The 18510-nt window shown below is 41.1% G+C and overlaps 1 protein-coding gene across 5 annotated transcripts in view; it reads right to left on the bottom strand.

Annotated features, from left to right (window-relative positions):
- The window catches only part of cdk18 (cyclin dependent kinase 18), a 68390-nt gene that overhangs the window by 9718 nt on the left and 40162 nt on the right, over window positions 1–18510 (bottom strand). For all 5 annotated transcript variants that reach the window (XM_082533589.1, XM_082533591.1, XM_082533590.1 and 2 more), the window contains 11 exons: window positions 12986–13117; window positions 12835–12891; window positions 9603–9717; window positions 8533–8627; window positions 8377–8439; window positions 6418–6541; window positions 5910–6030; window positions 5083–5180; window positions 1023–1128; window positions 544–586; window positions 367–457 (listed from right to left, as the gene is read on the bottom strand). In XM_082533589.1, the coding sequence (XP_082389715.1) occupies window positions 367–457; window positions 544–586; window positions 1023–1128; window positions 5083–5180; window positions 5910–6030; window positions 6418–6541; window positions 8377–8439; window positions 8533–8627; window positions 9603–9717; window positions 12835–12891; window positions 12986–13117 (1045 nt within the window). The remainder of the gene's footprint in view (window positions 1–366; window positions 458–543; window positions 587–1022; window positions 1129–5082; window positions 5181–5909; window positions 6031–6417; window positions 6542–8376; window positions 8440–8532; window positions 8628–9602; window positions 9718–12834; window positions 12892–12985; window positions 13118–18510) is intronic.

The following is an 18510-nucleotide window of genomic DNA, read 5'->3' as shown; positions in this document are numbered from 1 at the left end:
TGAAGAGCAGGCTGTGGAGAGGTTCATCTACGGGTGTCCCCCCAATTGGAACAGGGTCATAATTAACTAAATTAGCTACACACTGGTCATACGCTGCTATGAAAAGACAAACTGACATGCAGGAAAAGACATTTGTTTCTGAAGAGTGATAATACAGCAGCAGGAAAATACTATCCACACACAGAGTAAAAACATTCCTGCCTACAGTAATTAGAACAAATATTGAGTTTAGTACTTTAACTTAGTACAAAGCACCATCAGCATTCATGCTTTGTTAGATATTGATATACTCTGTGTGTGTGTGTGTGTGTGTGTGTGTGTGTGTGTGTGTGTGTGTGTGTGTGTGTGTATGTGTGTGTGTCTTACTGTCTGCCAAATTATGAATGTTGTCTCCCAAACTCAGGAAGTAGGGGTGACGTAGAGCGGTTTCAGAGGAGAGTCTGCTCCGGGTGTCATACTGCAATCATGAGATAAAAACAGCTCATCGGTGAGTCTGAATATTTAGGTCCTCATAACCAGGAGTGTGGATGTGTGGTCCGTTACCAGCAACAGAGCAGACAGCAGGTCAATCCCTTCTGGGTCCAACCTTAGGGACACAAAGCAACAGTTCAGACTGTATAATGAGTTTAGCTGCAAGAAATAGTTTCTGTAAAGGACACTAATTGTGCCTTTAAATACATATTACTACTGTAAACAATGAATAACATTTTTATACTGTATTGTATTTTGTGTTTAGAATTGACATAATTAACTTTGAGTTCAGTTAACTATGTAAGACCTGAAACATGACAACAACATGAGCATATTGGGGACAAATAAAGTTACCATTATCAATGTGATGGCTCAAAAACTAGTTACTTTCTTCAAAAATGTTTTGCATCCTTTAAAAAACAACAACAAAAAACAAGCAAGCAAACTGATACCAGCATCAGCAATTATTCTGCATGTGATGCTAATCAGCAAATGTTAGCTTGTTTTTTGTGCCAGTGAATAGGCAGTGAAGAGAAGATTGTGAGTTTTACCGGGGCACATGGTTGATGAGAGCTTGAGGTCTGTACTGAGGAAAGAGGTAGGACATAAATTCCTCATTACTGCTGATACCAGGCCAGGTCTCCTCTGCCGGAGTGCCTGTTGGGCAAAGAAACAAAAGAAATACTTGATCAGAGGACACTGCCACCTAACATTTTCATACAAATGTTGAGCTGATCTATATCTAAATCAGGAGCAAGACAAGCATTAAGCTCACTGAATCGTTACTGAATAGACACCAATAAAATAATGGTGCAATGCAAACTACAGTAGAAGATGGAAGGGAATTAAAGGGCACACTTTTGGGGTTCAAGCACAGTTGGGCAAGAAAAAAAATTATTAAAAATTTGCAGGAACTAACAAATGGATCAACAATCTCTGGAAACAAGGCTAAATATTATTGCTAATGATGGCTTGCTCAAAGAAATTGTCAGGCGCTGGGTCTGTGACCGAGCGTTTTGAGTTTATTTTGCATTTTTGATTCCTCGTGTTATATTAGAAATATGTTTAGTTCTTTGGTTGTTATTATTAGTTAGAATTTAATTGAGTTTCATTCTAGTTTTTGTTTCATCTATAACTCCTGAAGTCTTTTGTTGTCCTCTTTGTAGTCTGTCTTGTCCTCAGTGTTTTTACTTTTCAGTTATGCCTGTGTGTCCGTCTCTCAGCGTGTTCCATGTTCTAATTGTCAGGCTTGTGTTGTCATGTCTACGTCTCTCCATGGTTCCTGTTTTATTTTGAAGAGTTTAGTGTTTTCTTGTTTAATGTGTTTAGTTTTACTTTGCCCTGTGGCGTCATGTTTATTTGTGTCTCCCCAGGTCTTTGAGGATTGAATGTTACTTATGGAATCATTATTATGGAAAGAATTGTCTTCTCTGTGAGACTTCAGGAGAGTAAATTTGAGAAAATGTAAATTTGAAAGTTATTATTCAATTTTTACATTTTTTTCTCGATTACCTTTGATGGGAATAACGGTGTTACAAGTAACGATGTTACTTTTTTAAGTAACGAGTAATCTAACTAATTACTATTCCTACTAATTACTATTCCTACTAATTACTATTCCTATCATTACAACGCCGTTACAGTTACTAATAAGAAAATGCGGTCCGTTACTATTTTTCAACAAACAGACGGTTGAAGCTGTGTTCATCTTACCGCATCTTATATCAGCTGCACGGAAGCAGCTGTAAGTAATCTGGGCATTACAGCTTTAAGCAGCTGCGCGCTCCCGCGGACGGTAATCATGATCACTGCACAACACCTGGAGCTCAGGGGGCAAAACAATCACATGAGTGCTGCTGTTTGACTGAGGAAGTCGTGGTAAGCCAATCACATGACCACTTAAAGACAAAGCAACAATGTGATATATACCAGTTTATAAATTGTGTTGATAGTCCACGTAAAACCAGAGTCATGATAAATAATATACACGTGTGTTTTTTCCTCAATAGTTTCGTCACATTTACTGTCTAATGACAGCACAGCGAGCACTCTCTGCTTATGAGCAAAAAAAAACAAAAAATGGGAAGTTTTAGGAGTGACGGCGAGAGAGAGAGCAGAAAAAGAGAGAGAAAGAGTGAGTTTTGAGATGTGAGGGATTTGTGACGTTTAGCATGTTTGTAGTTAATGTGTTGTCTTGTGTAGTTAGTGTGTGAGTGTTGTGGATAGTTTTGTGTTGTGTGTCAGAACAATGAGGCGACTGCTGTCTCCAGGTAGAAACAGGAGTGACACACCTGCTGCTGTCAGGCCTGCAGGTATCAGGCTGTGATGTTCTCCTTTATAGTGGACAGAAATATTTGGAGTGGCACAAATAGGATTTTAAAATTGACAATTTATATTTGCATTTAAAGTTATGAAATATGATTCAATAAACATGTTTGTGGTTGTTACAGTAAAAATATAACTCTTTCTACTCTGATTTTATGTTTTTTGTCTGATTTTAGATCAATTGTGGTAATACAGTCAAAATGAAAACATAACTGTAAATTCAGACACGTGAGGTTGTGCTGAAAAGAATGAGACCAAACAAGCAAAGTAAATAGTTTTTAAAGGTGAAATGTGGAGGAAACATCAAAAGTAGTTAAAAATGGCCAATTATACCCTGGAGCCCAGAGGGTTAAACATTTTTTTTAAGTAATGCAATAGTTACTTTTCAAGTAATTAATTACTTTTAGAATATTGTAACACAGTTACTAACTCAGTTACTTTTTTGAAGAAGTAACTAGTAACTATAATTAAGTAACTTGCCCAACACTGCCTTTGGTGGGGTTTTTGTGTGTTTTCACAGGTGGTTCTTTTCTGCACTCATGTTAACATCAGCTCTTCTTCTCAGTTACGTTGAACTTGAAACAAAGTGGATGGAAACCTTTGCTGCCTATGAACACGATAAACTAGAAAAAAGCATGGAGCTGCATTTTATTATTTCATTAGAGCATTTTAAAAGGTTACATTTATGTGTGAACATGTATCTTTGTATTACATAAGTGTGCCTGTCCATATTGTTACATGTGCTTTGTACAAAGGCCTCTCCTAAAAATGAGCTCATGATCTCAAGGATTAAATAAATGTTTTTAAAATAACAACATGCACAAATGATATTCAGGTCTATACTAACTTACTCTTGGGAGATGTGCTTGTACCCGGCCTTATAAAATGTTGGTTGGCAGCTTTGTGTATGGCACACACAGTACTGTGCAAAAGTTTTAGGCAGGTGTGAAAAAATGGTGTAAACAAAGAATGCTTTCAGAAATATAAATGATTGTTTATTGGCCCCAAATGTATTCTGCAGCAGGACGACGACCGCAAACACACAGCAAAGTCATTAAGAACTATCTTCAGTGTAAAGAACTGGAAGTACTGGAAGTGATGGTACGGCAACAATCATCGAGTGTGTCTGAGATTACACGAAGAGACAGAAGGATGTGAGGAAGCTTACATCCACAGAAGATCTGTGCTTAGTTCTCCAAGATGTTTGGAATAACCTACCACCAGAGTTCCTTCAAAAACTGTGCAAGTGCACCTAGAAGAAGGCAAAGGGAGGTCACACCAAATCCTGATTGGATTTAGATGTCTCTTTTGTTCATTCACTGCATTTTTTTGATTGATGAAAATAAATGATTAACACTTCGATTTGTGAAAGAATTCCTTCTTTACAGCATTTTTTCTCACCTGCCTGAAACCTTTGCACAGTACTGTATAAAGACGCAGCAGTTTGTATATGCATAAGGAAGTCAATTTATTTATTAAGTTCAACTTTACGAATCGGATGATTTTGTATTTGTGGATCTGGGTGGTTTTGTGGAATTTGTGGCCTCAAAACCCCACGTCGGCACGTGATGCGACCTGTAAATATCAGGCGATTGGTGCACAAGCATGCAAAGTTTTGTGAGCGGGAGAGAGGTTAGACGTAGTCTTAGACAAAGCTTTAAAAAGCTCTTTGAAAGAGAAATTTATCCAATTCATGAAACTGAACTTGTGTGTAAATTGTGCATAAATAATGACTATTTATTCAGGTTTGGATGTAAAATAGTTTCATGTGTGGCCAGTTGCTTCACATTTGTGTGGACTGAATCATACTGGGTAAATTCCCAGATGATTAAATATGCAACTATTTTGCTGGTAATAACTGAAACGAGTAAAGAAAATCAACAGCCTATTTATGCAAGATAATCCATAATTTTATTGGGTGGGGGGGGGATTGCCTGGGTCTGATTATTGGGGGGGTCATAACCCCCCCAACCTCCTGGAAATTACGCCCTTGGTGGATCATACCGTACGCATTTGGAACCCTTTTGAGGCAAATTTCTCTCCATAAAAATGCTTCAGAATAACAATTCAGAGCAGAATATGCTGAATGTAGAACATACATGAGCTGCATCAAACTCTGAATATTCAATATTTGGAATAGAAATGAAATATTAAATGTAGTGGCCAAGTCCTCTAAGACTTTTAAACTTGGTCGAGGATAAAGACGATTTAAAGCTTTACTTATTGTCTCTCGCTGCTGTAATATACTTTAGTATGGCCTTTACATTTGAATAATGTTTTTCTTACCCATGAGCCTAAAAATTAGATGTAGCTCTTCCTTCACAGTGGCACCAGGAAACATAGGACGACCTGTTGCCATCTCATACAGGATGCAGCCTACGCCCCTGTGAGAAGGAGGCGGAGATAAGGAGGCACAGAGGAGGACGAGCTGTTAGGTATAAAAATTCTGAGTGAGGTTGAGTTCAAAACACACACACACACACACACACACACACACACACACACACACACACACACACACACACACACACACACACACACACACACACACACACTTCAAAGACTGTTAATTGTAAGTGCAAACTAGTATGCAGTGAGTGGGCACAGTCCAGCCTTTTGTTCCACACAGGATGGCGTGGTGAAGAGGCATCCTGCAGTCTGATGAGAGTGTATGTAGCTCTATGTGCTCATAAAAGGCTGCTGTGTTGCTAGAGAGCCACATTTATATTTCTGATTTAGCAGAGCTGTGGGGGTGTTCTCACCACAGCAAACCGTGTGCAAAAACACGTAAGGAAAGTGAATGCACGCCCCCTTTGTATGACTAGTGACTCACCTCACTGCTAACAACCTGTGACATTTTAATAGACAGAACTGAGTCATGGAAATCCTGGATGGCCCTCGAGAATATTTGAGTGTTTCACCAAGTAACAGGATTTTACTGTAACCAGGGTCGGCACCAATTCCTTTCCTGACCAGCTCAGTGGTTTAAAGTACACTTCTAGCTGTGTTTCAAGCATTTAGTTTCCAGCCAAGCAGGTCAGTGTGCACCGTGACTGATGTGGAAAAATGTAAGGACGGCCCTTCAACAGAAACGTCTATTGTCCCCTGCTTACCACATGTCGATGGGTGTGGAATATTCTGTAGAGCCTAGCAGCACATCAGGAGGTCGATACCAAAGCGTTACCACCTCATTGGAATAGGTCTTAGTGGGGACGGACTTGGCCCTGGCCAGACCTGGACATTACACAAGTCACAGGACCTCAGTAACAGCACAGTGAAATATCATAAGTCCATCATCTACACACTGTGAGCAGGTAAAGAGAAGCTTCCGCTATCCGCACATTACCCGTGTTTATTTAAAACTTTTGAAATGCAGTCAGAAAGTACTGGTGGATTTAATTCCCATTTCCAGCAGAAAACTGTGAAAACTCAGAGTGAGGGGCACAGTTGCTAGGATACAGGAAGTAAAGGTGCTAAAGTAATTAGGACAGGCGATCTCTTGAGTGGCAGTAAAATAGAACTGGGGAGTGATCATGCCCAGAAACGTGTCGTTTCCTTCACAAAAGTTCACTTGTTAATGTGTGCATGTTGTTGTGTGTTTGTTATTGTTCTCCTTCCTACCAAAATCAGCTAATTTCAATTCGCCCTTATCATTGATAAGCAGGTTCTGAGGCTTTAGGTCTCTGTGGAGGATTTTTCTCTTGTGACAATAGGACAGACCACGCAGCAGCTGGAACATGAAGATCTGCAGACAGAAACATGAAAGGAGGATGTAATTACCAGAACAACAATACAGGACCAATCTGAGGAGAAAAAGAGTTGCAGTAGTTGTGTAATAGTTAAGATTTAAAACAAAAGAAAAGATAAAAACAAAACAATCTTTAATAAAAATGACACTAAGGGACGCTTCCACAAATCACCCTCTGTGAACACAGTTCACCGTGCCGTTCACAAAGCAAGGTCAAAGGTCTGTGAACATGTGCACAGCATCTAGAAACAGCCTCTTCTCTCCGTTATGCTAATTTAACCTCTGGGAGGTCCTAGAAAAATGCATACACTATTGGTCTTAGAGCCACAAATCGACCACGCCATAAAAAGTGCTATAAAAAGATTATATATTAATATTTCTTTCCACTTTAAATTAGCCAGTCTTTTAAAACTACTTCTCCCTGAAATATTCATACAAAGTTTTAATTATAGTTTCGTTGTTTTAAGGGTTAGGGTTAGGGTTAGCACCAACATGTATTTCGATCCACTTTTTTTTTTTTTTTGCAGGAGCATAAAAAGCCCTCCAGGCGGCCAGCTGCTGGCAAGCTCCCCACAAAGACTGAAGGTGGAACGATCACGATCCCTTTAACCGTAATTAATCTGCAGTGAAAAATAGCGTTTATAATGGGTTTCAATGGGGCACAAATCGACCACTAAGACCAATAGTGTAAGTTTGTCTGTAGCTTAGCCACTGAAGCTAATTTCCGGAAGTCATACTGAAATTTTAACAGTAAATGTGACCAAACTTTTTTTTGCAGACTTTCGCTATATTCCATTCAACACAGTGCAAATGGCGTGTATACGAACAATGAAAAATGGCACAAATCGACCCAAGACCACCCAGAGGTTAAACTGGACTGTGGTGAAGTGTCAAACTGTCCTGTAGTCAGATGAATCGAAATTTGAAGTTCTTTTTAGAAAACATGGATGCGCATCTGCACTCTGCATTTCTGAGAGTGTGGGAATGGATCTGGAAAGGCAGCATTAATTCTGAGAGGCAAGTACAGACCTTATTTACATCTTAAAATGGTACATTCCCTTAATTTAAACATTTGATATGTTTTCTATGTTCAGTGTATTGCATAACTATCATCTATTATCAGAGTCCTTAAACAACGTAGTTGTCATGCTGGAGGGAATATATCTCTCAGCTGGGCTGGGAATGCTTTGGTTTTTCCATGGACACACTAGAGGAGGTGGCTGGGGAGAGGGTGGTCAACTTAGGCTGCTGCCGTGACTAGGGCCCAAATAAGCAGAAAAAAATTGATCAATGTTTAAGGAAACTCGTATAGTAACTCTAAAATAAAATTAAAAAACTGTTTACGTTTAACTAAATCAAAACATACATCATACAAGATGGACAAAGCACATTTCTGTCAATCATTTAAATACTCTCCTTCCAAAGTTTTTCAAGCTTAAAGGGAAGCTCCCATAAATACATATGCAGTAAGGCCAGCTTTCCACTGCACAATTTACACTGGACCTAGTTATGAATATGGAGAGCAACTCTTAGTATCAAAAAACTAAACAGTTTTGTCCTGATACAGACCGTAGATCTGCCCAAAGGTTTTCACATTTGCAAACAAATAGTTCGTTTTGGCTGCTCTCTTATTCACATGGGTCACTGTAGCAGGTGGCTCCACAGTGGCAGAATTTTTTGTTGGTTCCCCCTGATTGTAATTTGGTTTGGTGAGGTTCGGTGACCTCCCGACCTTTGTTAAAGAAATGTTGAATGCATTTTTCAGGAAACTTACTTAGTGCAACTCTCTACAATGTGCAGTATGTAGATGATGATTCATGCATATGACTCACCTTGACATTATGCATGCTCATGAGGTTCCCACAGTTGTCCAAGTACTGTTTAAGATCACTGTCCTGAAACACACAGTCAAATTGATCCATTTTGCTTTTTGGTATTTGAGATCAACATCTTCAGAAAACCTAATAAAGATGAAGTGATATACTCACAAGATACTCAAACACCAGAGTAAGGCAGCGGTCGGTGTGGATGATGTCATGCAGGGTGACAATGTTAGCGTGCTTCAGGTTCTTTAGCAGAGACACTGGTTGGGCAAGGGAAGGAGACATGAAGTGAGCTATTTTATTCAACAAAACCTGACAACACTACACCCGAGGTGTGAAACTAAATGCTCTGGCTTCACTTATTTGTCCACCTTTATATACAGTCTGTGGTCTAAAGCTAGCAGCTGTGTGTTGCTTTAAAGTTTGCATAGCCACTGTACAACAAAAAGAGAGCTCTTTGATCCTTCTCATCAAATTTAACACACATGCATGTACTGATTTTTTTTCATGCTACTTTATACTCCTACTTCACTGTTTCCACACAAAGATTTTGTGTTTTGAGTTTCTGATATATTATGTTCATTTAAGTTTCACTCACTGTTACTATTTAATGAGTTCCCTTTTACTTATTTTCTTTGGCTTGCATTCCCTTTGGATTCTTTGGACATTGTAAATTGTTCAGATTAAATTTGCACTTAATGTCTGTTTTGAGTTTGATTTTGCATCTTCTGCGTCTTGCATTTGGGTCTGCAAGATCTTTCCACATCTCAGCCTAAGAGACAGAATAAAATAACTAGAACAACTAGACTAGAATAAGAACAAAAATAAAAAATTAATGATGATCAAAATTCCATAACACTGTAAAATCCTGAGACCGTGACATGACTCACATGAGGAACATTTAAATGACCATTTAAGATAATTCAGCTTCTAAAAAGGATCATACATAAGCAAATTCTTTAGCAACATCGACCTGATATATTGAACTGTATCAACAGTTCTGTAGTATTAATTCAAGTTGCTCTGTTACTAATGCTGCAGGTGAATGAAAGGACACGGTGTTATTATTAGACCTACCTGTTCGGTGTGATTACCAAAACTGCAAGTAGAAGTGCTACACAAACACAGCAGCACTGGACTGTAAAGTGTGTGTGTGTGTGTGTGTGTGTGTGTGTGTGTGTGTGTGTGTGTGTGTGTGTGTGTGTGTGTGTGCGCGCGCGTGTGTGTGCACATACCTTCTCTGATAGCAGTGCAAGGTGCCCCCTCATCGTGCTCCAGCCGGATCTCCTTCAGTGCAACCAGGTTCTCAGTGAGTTTGCTCCGCCCTTTAAAGACTGTAGCGTATGTCCCCTGCACAGAGAAACACCCCGAAGAGCTTACTGATATTCTGATGTTGCTGTACTACAACAAAATATACTAATAAAAAGTACATGTTCACATAGAGACTATGGGTGTGGCACCATCCACACACACATCCACATCACTTATGCACAAATAACCCTTTAATATATTTTCAATCGTTAGCTGTATCCTTGGCTCTTATTGGTATTCCATCAAAAGGAAAGAGCTGAAGTGGTTCAAACATCTGCATGCTAATGGAGTCATAACGGGAATACTGGGAAGCGCAGTGGAACCATCCATAGCAGGATGAAACAATGAAGTCTATAGTTTATGAAAATCCATAACAACAATAACAATTTTTCTTTTAAAGGAACAATTTGATGTCACAATAGGTTATAATGTTATAATAATATCATTTGTTAAAAGATTCCCAATAAAACTTTTCCGTTCTTTTACAAACTGAATTAAGATTTCACATATCGTGTGTGAAAGCATCAACTTCACATCTCGAACAGCCTTTGTCACATTCAATAATTAAATATATATATATATGTAAATATTGTTTTAGGATCTGATTATTAAAGTTTGATGATTTGTCATCTAGAATAACCTTCCACTGCTGGTTATGTGTAAAGCTAACCATGCTTTTGTGGACCTCCTATCACTATAATTGACAATAAAAGCAGCTCTTCTTGATCTCCTGCCACCCCTGTTATCAGCTGCTGAGCCTTGTGACTCAGATTGATGCAGGCTGCTTCTGCCACTAAACATTCCTCAGCCCTTAAGGCAATAAATGTTCTCACATGAATAGCATGGTATTTAGGTGCTTTCAGCCCATGAGCCCTCTTCATCTTAGGCAAGTCCATGAAATGTAATCCACTTAGCAATTTGTCATGAAGCCATGCCAGAAATCTGGACACATGGGTACACTAGTTTGGCTTGGTATATAAGCAAAGAAGGCACATACTGCATGTGGTACTCATTTTGATACGATGAGCATGGCTGATCACAGACAACGTTATCCTCTGGAGACGTTTATCTGTGGACTTGTTGTGTACACTCATATCTCACTGGACTATGATGTGGGTGAAAATCTATTTCTTGCAAAGCAGCAGTTATAGTGACTGAGGAGAACAGAACCACTGTGTATCTGACTGCTCTGACACGTGATAATGTGACAGCAGTATGTTGCTGATGTCAGTCTGCTGAGTTGATATCATGTCCCAGAGATGGACTACAAAACTCACATCTTTTATACTTTGCCCTGTGCATTGTTTCTGTGTTTTATGAATGGCTGTGTCAACGTGGACAAACCAGTAGCAAAAATCACTTCATTACAAGATTAATTCCCAACCTCTGTAAAGTCTAGTGTGCATTCACAGGAAACATGAAGTGTCATGACACTATGTTAGGTTAACTGAGATTACTTCACTCCAGGCAAAACTGAATAGAGAGTAATCTGTGTTAGAATATTCAAGCTTTGCAAAAACACGTCAGTTCAGATTCTTGTGTTTCTAGAAATGGACGAGAGGCAAATTAACACCATGTGAAATGGAAAAAAGCAGAGTGCTTGGAGCGAGGTTTTTACAGTTAACTTAAACTAAAAACGTAGTTAACTGAAATGAAAATAAAAATGAGACTTTAAAAATATGAAAACCTATTGAAATCATTCTGCGAACTTGGCAAACTAATTAAAATACAACTATGTCCAAAATGATGAAGACTACAAACTCCACTTCATCATTTTAATACAGCTCAAAATCATGGCAAGAAACTTCCTGATTTACATTTCCTGGTTGACTGGGGCCTTTCCTGCATGGTCTCTCTATAATCCAGTTACTTTACTCATTACTTGAAAAAAGTAAGGGATTACTATTGCAAAAAGGTAATTAAATACAGTTACTTTCCCGTAAGCACGCTGCGTTACTAAACCGTGATTTTGTTTGTGAGTGTCTCATTAATGACGTACGAGCGTGCGACATCCATGGTAACAGACATGTGCAGATCAACAATGGATAATATGGAGTGCAGGAGAGAACACGACCATGCAGCGTTTAAAGTGTGGAAGTACTCATATCACTTTGAGTTTTAGTCCATAAAAAGTGACAAAAACATTAGCGTTTAAAATTATTTAATTTTATATGCAGGAATATGCAGAAAATAGGTTTCAATGTTAAACAGATTTCTTCAAGTCAAACAGTGTTGCATATAACTGCATTTAACGCAATGAATTTTTGCTTGATGCAATGTGCATAACGTTAAAAGATGAAAAGTAATAAAACAAGTTTTAAAAAGATACTTTTTTTCATTTGATTCAGTTTCATATGATGGATTATACAGAAAAAAATGGCTGAAAGGTCTGTTGCTTTATTACATATTCAGGTTGTGTATCGTGCTTTTAAAAAGTAACAAAGTAACAAAGTAAATAATTACTTTTGAAAATAAGTAATCAGTAAAGTAACGGGATTACTTTCTTTGAGAAGTGATCAGTAATTAGGAACTAATTACTATATTCAAGTAACTTGACCAACCATGAGTACACTGACCCCTACTCGGAGACATGCATATTAGGTTAACTGGTGATTCCACACTGGTCATGGATGTGAGGTAGATAAAGTGGAGTGGACAGAAGTGCATGAACGTGGCATAACCTTTCTGATTGGTCAGTAAGGTTGAAAAGCACTATACAAATTCCAAAGTACTTGAAACAACAACTACGTAACACGACGGCAAAGTGTTTAAAGTTCACCGGTGGGTTTAACAAATTGTACAGAGTACAAAACGTGTATTAACATCACATTGTAACCTGTAAGATAAGAAACGGAGCAGCAGCTTACATGATAACCTTCTGTTGATGGTTTGTTTTTGTAGTGTGTCACTATGAAATATTGGACGGCACTATCTCCTTTCCTTTCACAAAGGGTTGCCCTCTGATAAAAGAGGTAATACAGGAAGCAATGATGCCATTTCAGGTGTTTAGAGAATTCACCCAGCTCTTATTATGGCTGCTATGCAGATGTGTCCACGTCATTTCACTCGTTTCAAAGCCTTTATAAGCAAAACTGAGTGTTTAACCTATGTGTATGTTCTTAATGAAACATGAAAACTGTTACTGTTACAACTTACCTCACCCAGTTTGCCAAGCTTAACGTATGTTTCCAGTTTCCCAAATCCTATGTCAGACTAGGAGCAAGAAGAAAAGCCAATAAAGTCACTAAAATGAGAAAGTTCTATTAAAAAGGCAGACAAACATGGCAAAAACAGACACATCACTAACCAGTGAGGCGCGTCGAGACATGCGACTGAGAGGTTTGCAGAGCGGTGAGTTTTCATTCTCCATCTGCAACTTCTTCAGAAACTCTGGAGGCAGGCGGATGTCCATTGGCAGGGACATGCGCTTACTAACGTCCTGCAAGAATAAAAGTGATTCATAAAAACTGTACGTTCTCATTTCCAAGTGCTTCGAGGGACTGATCCTGGCACAAAAACCGTTCATGCAACAACACCATCATACAATTTGCAGTTGACACAACAGTCATCGGTTTAATCGCCAGCAATGAGGAGACTGCATACAGGGAGGAACTGCTAACCCTGTCAGCTTGGTGCTCCACCAGCAGTCTCATCCTCAACACACGGGTCCATCTAACAAGAGAACTGACCTGACCTCAATAAGTAGGCTGGATATTTCTTGGAGTGAATATCCTTTAGGCCTTCTCTTGGTCTCCACACACCTCAGCTGTCATCTGTAATCCACAATAATGGCTTTACTGTTCCCGAAGGCTGCGGAGAATCTGTACTTTTTGAGCCATTGTCATTAATACTGTTAATTCTTTTACCATTTATAACTATTATTATTTTTAAATTACGTCATTGCTTAACACTTTTTGTCTGTTTATTTTCACTCAGTCCAATTCACTTGTTAGTCATGTCTGCCTTCAAAATACAAAGTCCACACAATGCTACACAACCGACATCACACAACCTTATTAAATCATGCCAAAGTCAGACTGGGTAAAAATAGTGGTTGGAAACTGCGGCACTACCACAATTATTTTGACCGTGTGCAAAGAACATGCAGTCTTGTTGCCTTTCAAATGGCTGCTTCAAAGATGGGGACCAGATCTGCGATGACTCTCCAGTCAGTTGCCACCTTCCGAGTGTCTTTAGAGCATCAGGACTGTGATGAAGCAGCAATAAGACAATCAGTCTGCTATCATTCTGTGACAGAATGGGATCAAACTGGCAATGTGTTTGTGATAATACAGGGATTGAGTCTAGTTACTTGGCATGTAGTTGTCTACATTCATAGAAATTCATATTAAACAGAAATTAATTACTTGCAGCCAAAACCTCAAAGATCTAGTAAAAGATGGAAATCTCCCCACAAATAGGCAAAGCGGAGCTATGGGGAAAAACTAGAGTCACAGCTACGACAGTGTGACTCTAGTCGGACTATAAACGGACTATAAACGACCGGTTGATCTGATATCCTCGTGTTGGTGTTGTTCCCAGATCATCATACTAAATGTTGTTCCAGGATCAACATTGCAAGTGACCAATCAGAATGTTGTGACGTCATACTTTTGCGACTTCGGGAAAAACTGGCGTAAAACAAAAAACTGTACTAAAGCTGCGTGAAACCGCCTCTGTCCGCCGATCAACGGACCCTGACCCTTACCCTAACCATAACCCTTTAATAAACAGTAAGCAGAATTGATATTGTCCTTGCAACATTGGAATTTCATAAATGCACGAATGGCTTGGCGCGCAAAGGAATAACGTCACAACAATGTGATTGGTCACTTGCAATGTTGAACCTGGAACAACATTTTCATGATGGTCTGGGAACAACACCAACACGAGGATATCAGATCATCCACAAACGACCAGCTTCTTCAATGATGAATGCCGATGCTTCACTGGCTGATGAGCTGAACACATTTTATGCTCGCTTCGACGCCGCAGCAATTAAAACAACAAACGGCTGCGCGCGCTCGGAGTGCACCAGTGAAGACAATGCATTCATCATCACAGAGCATGCCGTGAGGAACACCTTCAGGAGGGTGAACACCAGGAAGGCAGCAGGACAAGATGCAATCCCTGGCCGGGTCCTTAGAGCCTGCGCTGACCAGCTAGCACCGGTGTTCACAGAGATCTTCAACCTCTCCCTGGCCCAAGCTGTGGTTCCCACGTGCTTCAAACAGTCCATTATTGTTCCAAAGAAACAACAGCCCGCTTGCCACAATGACTACCGTCCAGTAGCACTGACTTCAATTGTGATGAAGTGTTTTGAAAGACTGATGAGAGATCACATCACTTCTTCACTTCCTGCCACCATCGACTCACTTCAGTTTGCTTACCGGACTAATCGTTCCACAGACGATGCCATATCTCACCTGCTCCACACATCCCTGAGTCACCTGGACACTGGCAGAGGGAATTATGTTAGGATGCTGTTCGTGGACTACAGTTCAGCATTCAACACAATAATTCAATCTAAGCTTTTCACCAAGTTGACGGATCTAGGACTCAGCTCATCACTGTGTCAGTGGATCCTCAACTTCCTCACAGACAGACCCCAATCAGTGAGGGTGGGAAAACAAGTCTCCCCCTCCATCTCACTCAGCACTGGAGTGCCTCAGGGCTGTGTTTTAAGCCCCCTGCTGTACTCACTGTACACTTATGACTGTGTAGCCACATCAGACACCACCTCCATTGTCAAGTTTGCTGACGACACTGCTGTTGTGGGCCTGATCTCCGACAACATCGAGACGGCCTACCTGGAGGAGATTAGGAACCTGGAGACCTGGTGCCAGGAGAATAACCTCCTCCTAAACATCAGCAAGACTAAGGAGCTGATCGTGGACCTCACTACAAAGCAGGCGAGGAATTACAAACCCCTCATCATCAGTGGCACGCCAGTTGAGAGAGTGGACAGTTTCCGATACCTGGGTGTCCACATCACTCAGGACCTGTCATGGTCCTGCCACATCAACTCCCTGGTTAAGAAAGCCCGTCAGCGTCTCTTCTTCCTCAGAAGACTTAGAGACCTCCATCTGCCACTGAAGGTGCTCAAGAACTTTTACTCCTGCACCATCGAGAGCGTCCTGACGGCAAACATCTGCACCTGGTTTGGGAACAGCACCAAGCAGGACAGACGAGATCTGCAAAGAGTGGTGCGCTCAGCCGAACGCATCATTCAATCAGAGCTCCCTGACATGCTGTCCATCTACACCAAGCGGTGCAAGTCCAAAGCTAGGAAGATTATGATGGACCTCTCCCATCCCAACAATGGACTCTTCTCACTGTTGAGGTCTGGGAAGCGCTTCCGCTCCCTTAAAGCCAAAACAGAAAGAATGAGGAGGAGCTTCTTCCCCCAGGCTATTCGGGCCCTGAACCAGGTGTAGGACTAGACTCTCCCACACACATCACTATAAGACTGGACTCTCACACACATCACCACACGCACCACCACACATTTCCTATAATCCTATAATTCCTATAATTTATAATCCTTATCTTTATAATCTTTTCTGCTATTTGCACATTCTTTACTGTAAATTCCTAAGTTAATTTGTAAATTTTGTAGTAAACTGTAAATTGTAAATATTGTAAAACTTTTCTTCTGTCATGTAATGGTCGGGCATTGTACAGCTACATGCATTTCACCCCCATGTCATACTGTGTATGGTTGTGTGTGTGTGTGACAAATAAAATTTGAATTTGAAATAGTTATATAGTTACTACAGGATGATTTCAATTCAATTCAAGTCAGTGTTGTATAAAGCACCAATTCACAACAGTCATCTTAAAGCACTTTACTGTACGGTAAAAACCTAAACATTAGAAAGAAACCCTAACAATCAAACAACCCCCGTATAAGCTCCTCCCTCCAGGCTCAGGGAGGAGCTTAAGTGAGACGTTGGGGAGCGGGGGGTTAAAATACATATCAGATTTAATATGTCCTACATACACACTTAAATATCCAAGATGGCGCCGCGTATGGATGCCCTGGTGCTTCAGTGCGTTACTTTTGCCTTGTTTTTGTGCATTTCTTCTGTGTCTGGGCACTCCTCTGGATATTCTTACACCAGAGAAGAGCTCCTTAACTGCAGGACTACAACGCCTGTGGATTTATTTCCAATATTTGTCGCATCTGCGGCAGATTTACTGCTGACTCTGATCAGGAAAGTGAGACGTCGAAAGAGAGGTAAGCGAGCCGGCGTACTCGTGCGTTTGAGGAGACGCGGACTGAGAACGGCCCTTCCTGGGATCTTCCTTTCTAATGTACGCTCACTCTGGAATAAGATAGACGAACTGGCCCTGATGAGAAGCATGAACAGAGACTTTGCCTCCTCCTGTGTCTTATGTTTTACGGAGTCGTGGCTCTGTGAGGACATCCCGGACTGCGCGCTCAAGCTGGAGGGCTTTCATCTGCTGCGCGCGGACCGGCAGGCCGCTCTCTCCGGTAAAACCAAAGGTGGAGGTGTCTGCTTCTACATTAATAGTGGCTGGTGCACAGATGTAACAGTGATTGCTCAGCACTGCTCTCCCTCTCTGGAATATATTTTTATTCACTGCAAACCGTTTTATTCTCCGCGGGAGTTTGCTTCATTCATCCTGGCCGCTGTTTACATCCCGCCAGACGCGGATGCGCAAGCAGCTCAGTGCGCACTCGCGGAGCAGATTCTCCACATGGAGCGGACATACCCGGACTCTCTCATCATTGCTCTCGGGGACTTTAACAAAGCCAATCTGAGCCATGAGCTTCCGAAATACAAGCAGTATATTAAATGCCCGACCAGAGAGGAGAGGACATTGGACCACTGCTACAGCACGATCAGCGGGGCCTATCGCGCGGTGCCGCGGGCTTCACTCGGACTTTCTGACCACGTCATGATCTACCTAATCCCCGCATACAGACAGAGGCTGAAGCTCTCCAAACCTGTCGTGAGGACCAAAAAACTGTGGAGCAACGAGGCTGTGGAGAAGCTTCGCACGTGTTTGGAGACCACAGACTGGGACACATTGAAGGCTGCTTCTAACAGCTTGGACGAGTTTACGGACACTGTCACCTCCTATATCCACTTCTGTGAGGACAGCATTGTGCCATCACGCACCAGGGTGAGTTATAACAATGACAAACCCTGGTTTACTCCTAAACTCAAAAAGCTGTGGCTGGAAAAGAGTAAGGCGTTCAGAAGCGGAGACAGGGACTGGTACAGAGAGGCCAAGTACAGGTTCACTAAAGAAGTGGACATTGCCAAACATCAGCACTCTGAGAAGATGCAGCAGCAGATCTCAGAGAATGACTCGGCCTCTGTGTGGAAAGGTTTTAGGAATATCACAAACTACAAGCCTAAAACCCCCCACTCCACTGACGACTTGCTCTTAGCCAACACCCGACTTCTACTGCCGTTTTGACGAGCCATCAGGCAGCCTTCACACCTCCAACGACCCCAACAATAGAGGCACTTTGGACACTCATTCCCCCACCTCTCCCCCCTCCATAGAGCCATCACCACCTTCAAACTGTTCACCTGCAACACCCCCTCCTCACCCCACACAAAAGAGGATTTCACACCACCTCCTCCGACCACAACTCTTCATATTCATGAAGCAGATGTGAGGAAGCAGTTTAAGAGTCTGAATGCTCGGAAAGCTCCCGGCCCAGACGGTGTGTCTCCTGCCACCCTCAGACACTGTGCAAACGAGCTGGCCCCAGTGTTTTCTGGCATTTTCAACTCCTCACTGCAGGCATGTCATGTGCCTGCCTGCTTCAAGTCCTCTACCATAATCCCT

The sequence above is a fragment of the Aulonocara stuartgranti genome, assembly GCF_965226115.1.
Source record: "Aulonocara stuartgranti genome assembly, chromosome: 5".
Classification (NCBI taxonomy): domain Eukaryota; kingdom Metazoa; phylum Chordata; class Actinopteri; order Cichliformes; family Cichlidae; genus Aulonocara; species Aulonocara stuartgranti.
This window is presented reverse-complemented; position numbering and strand designations above follow the sequence as displayed.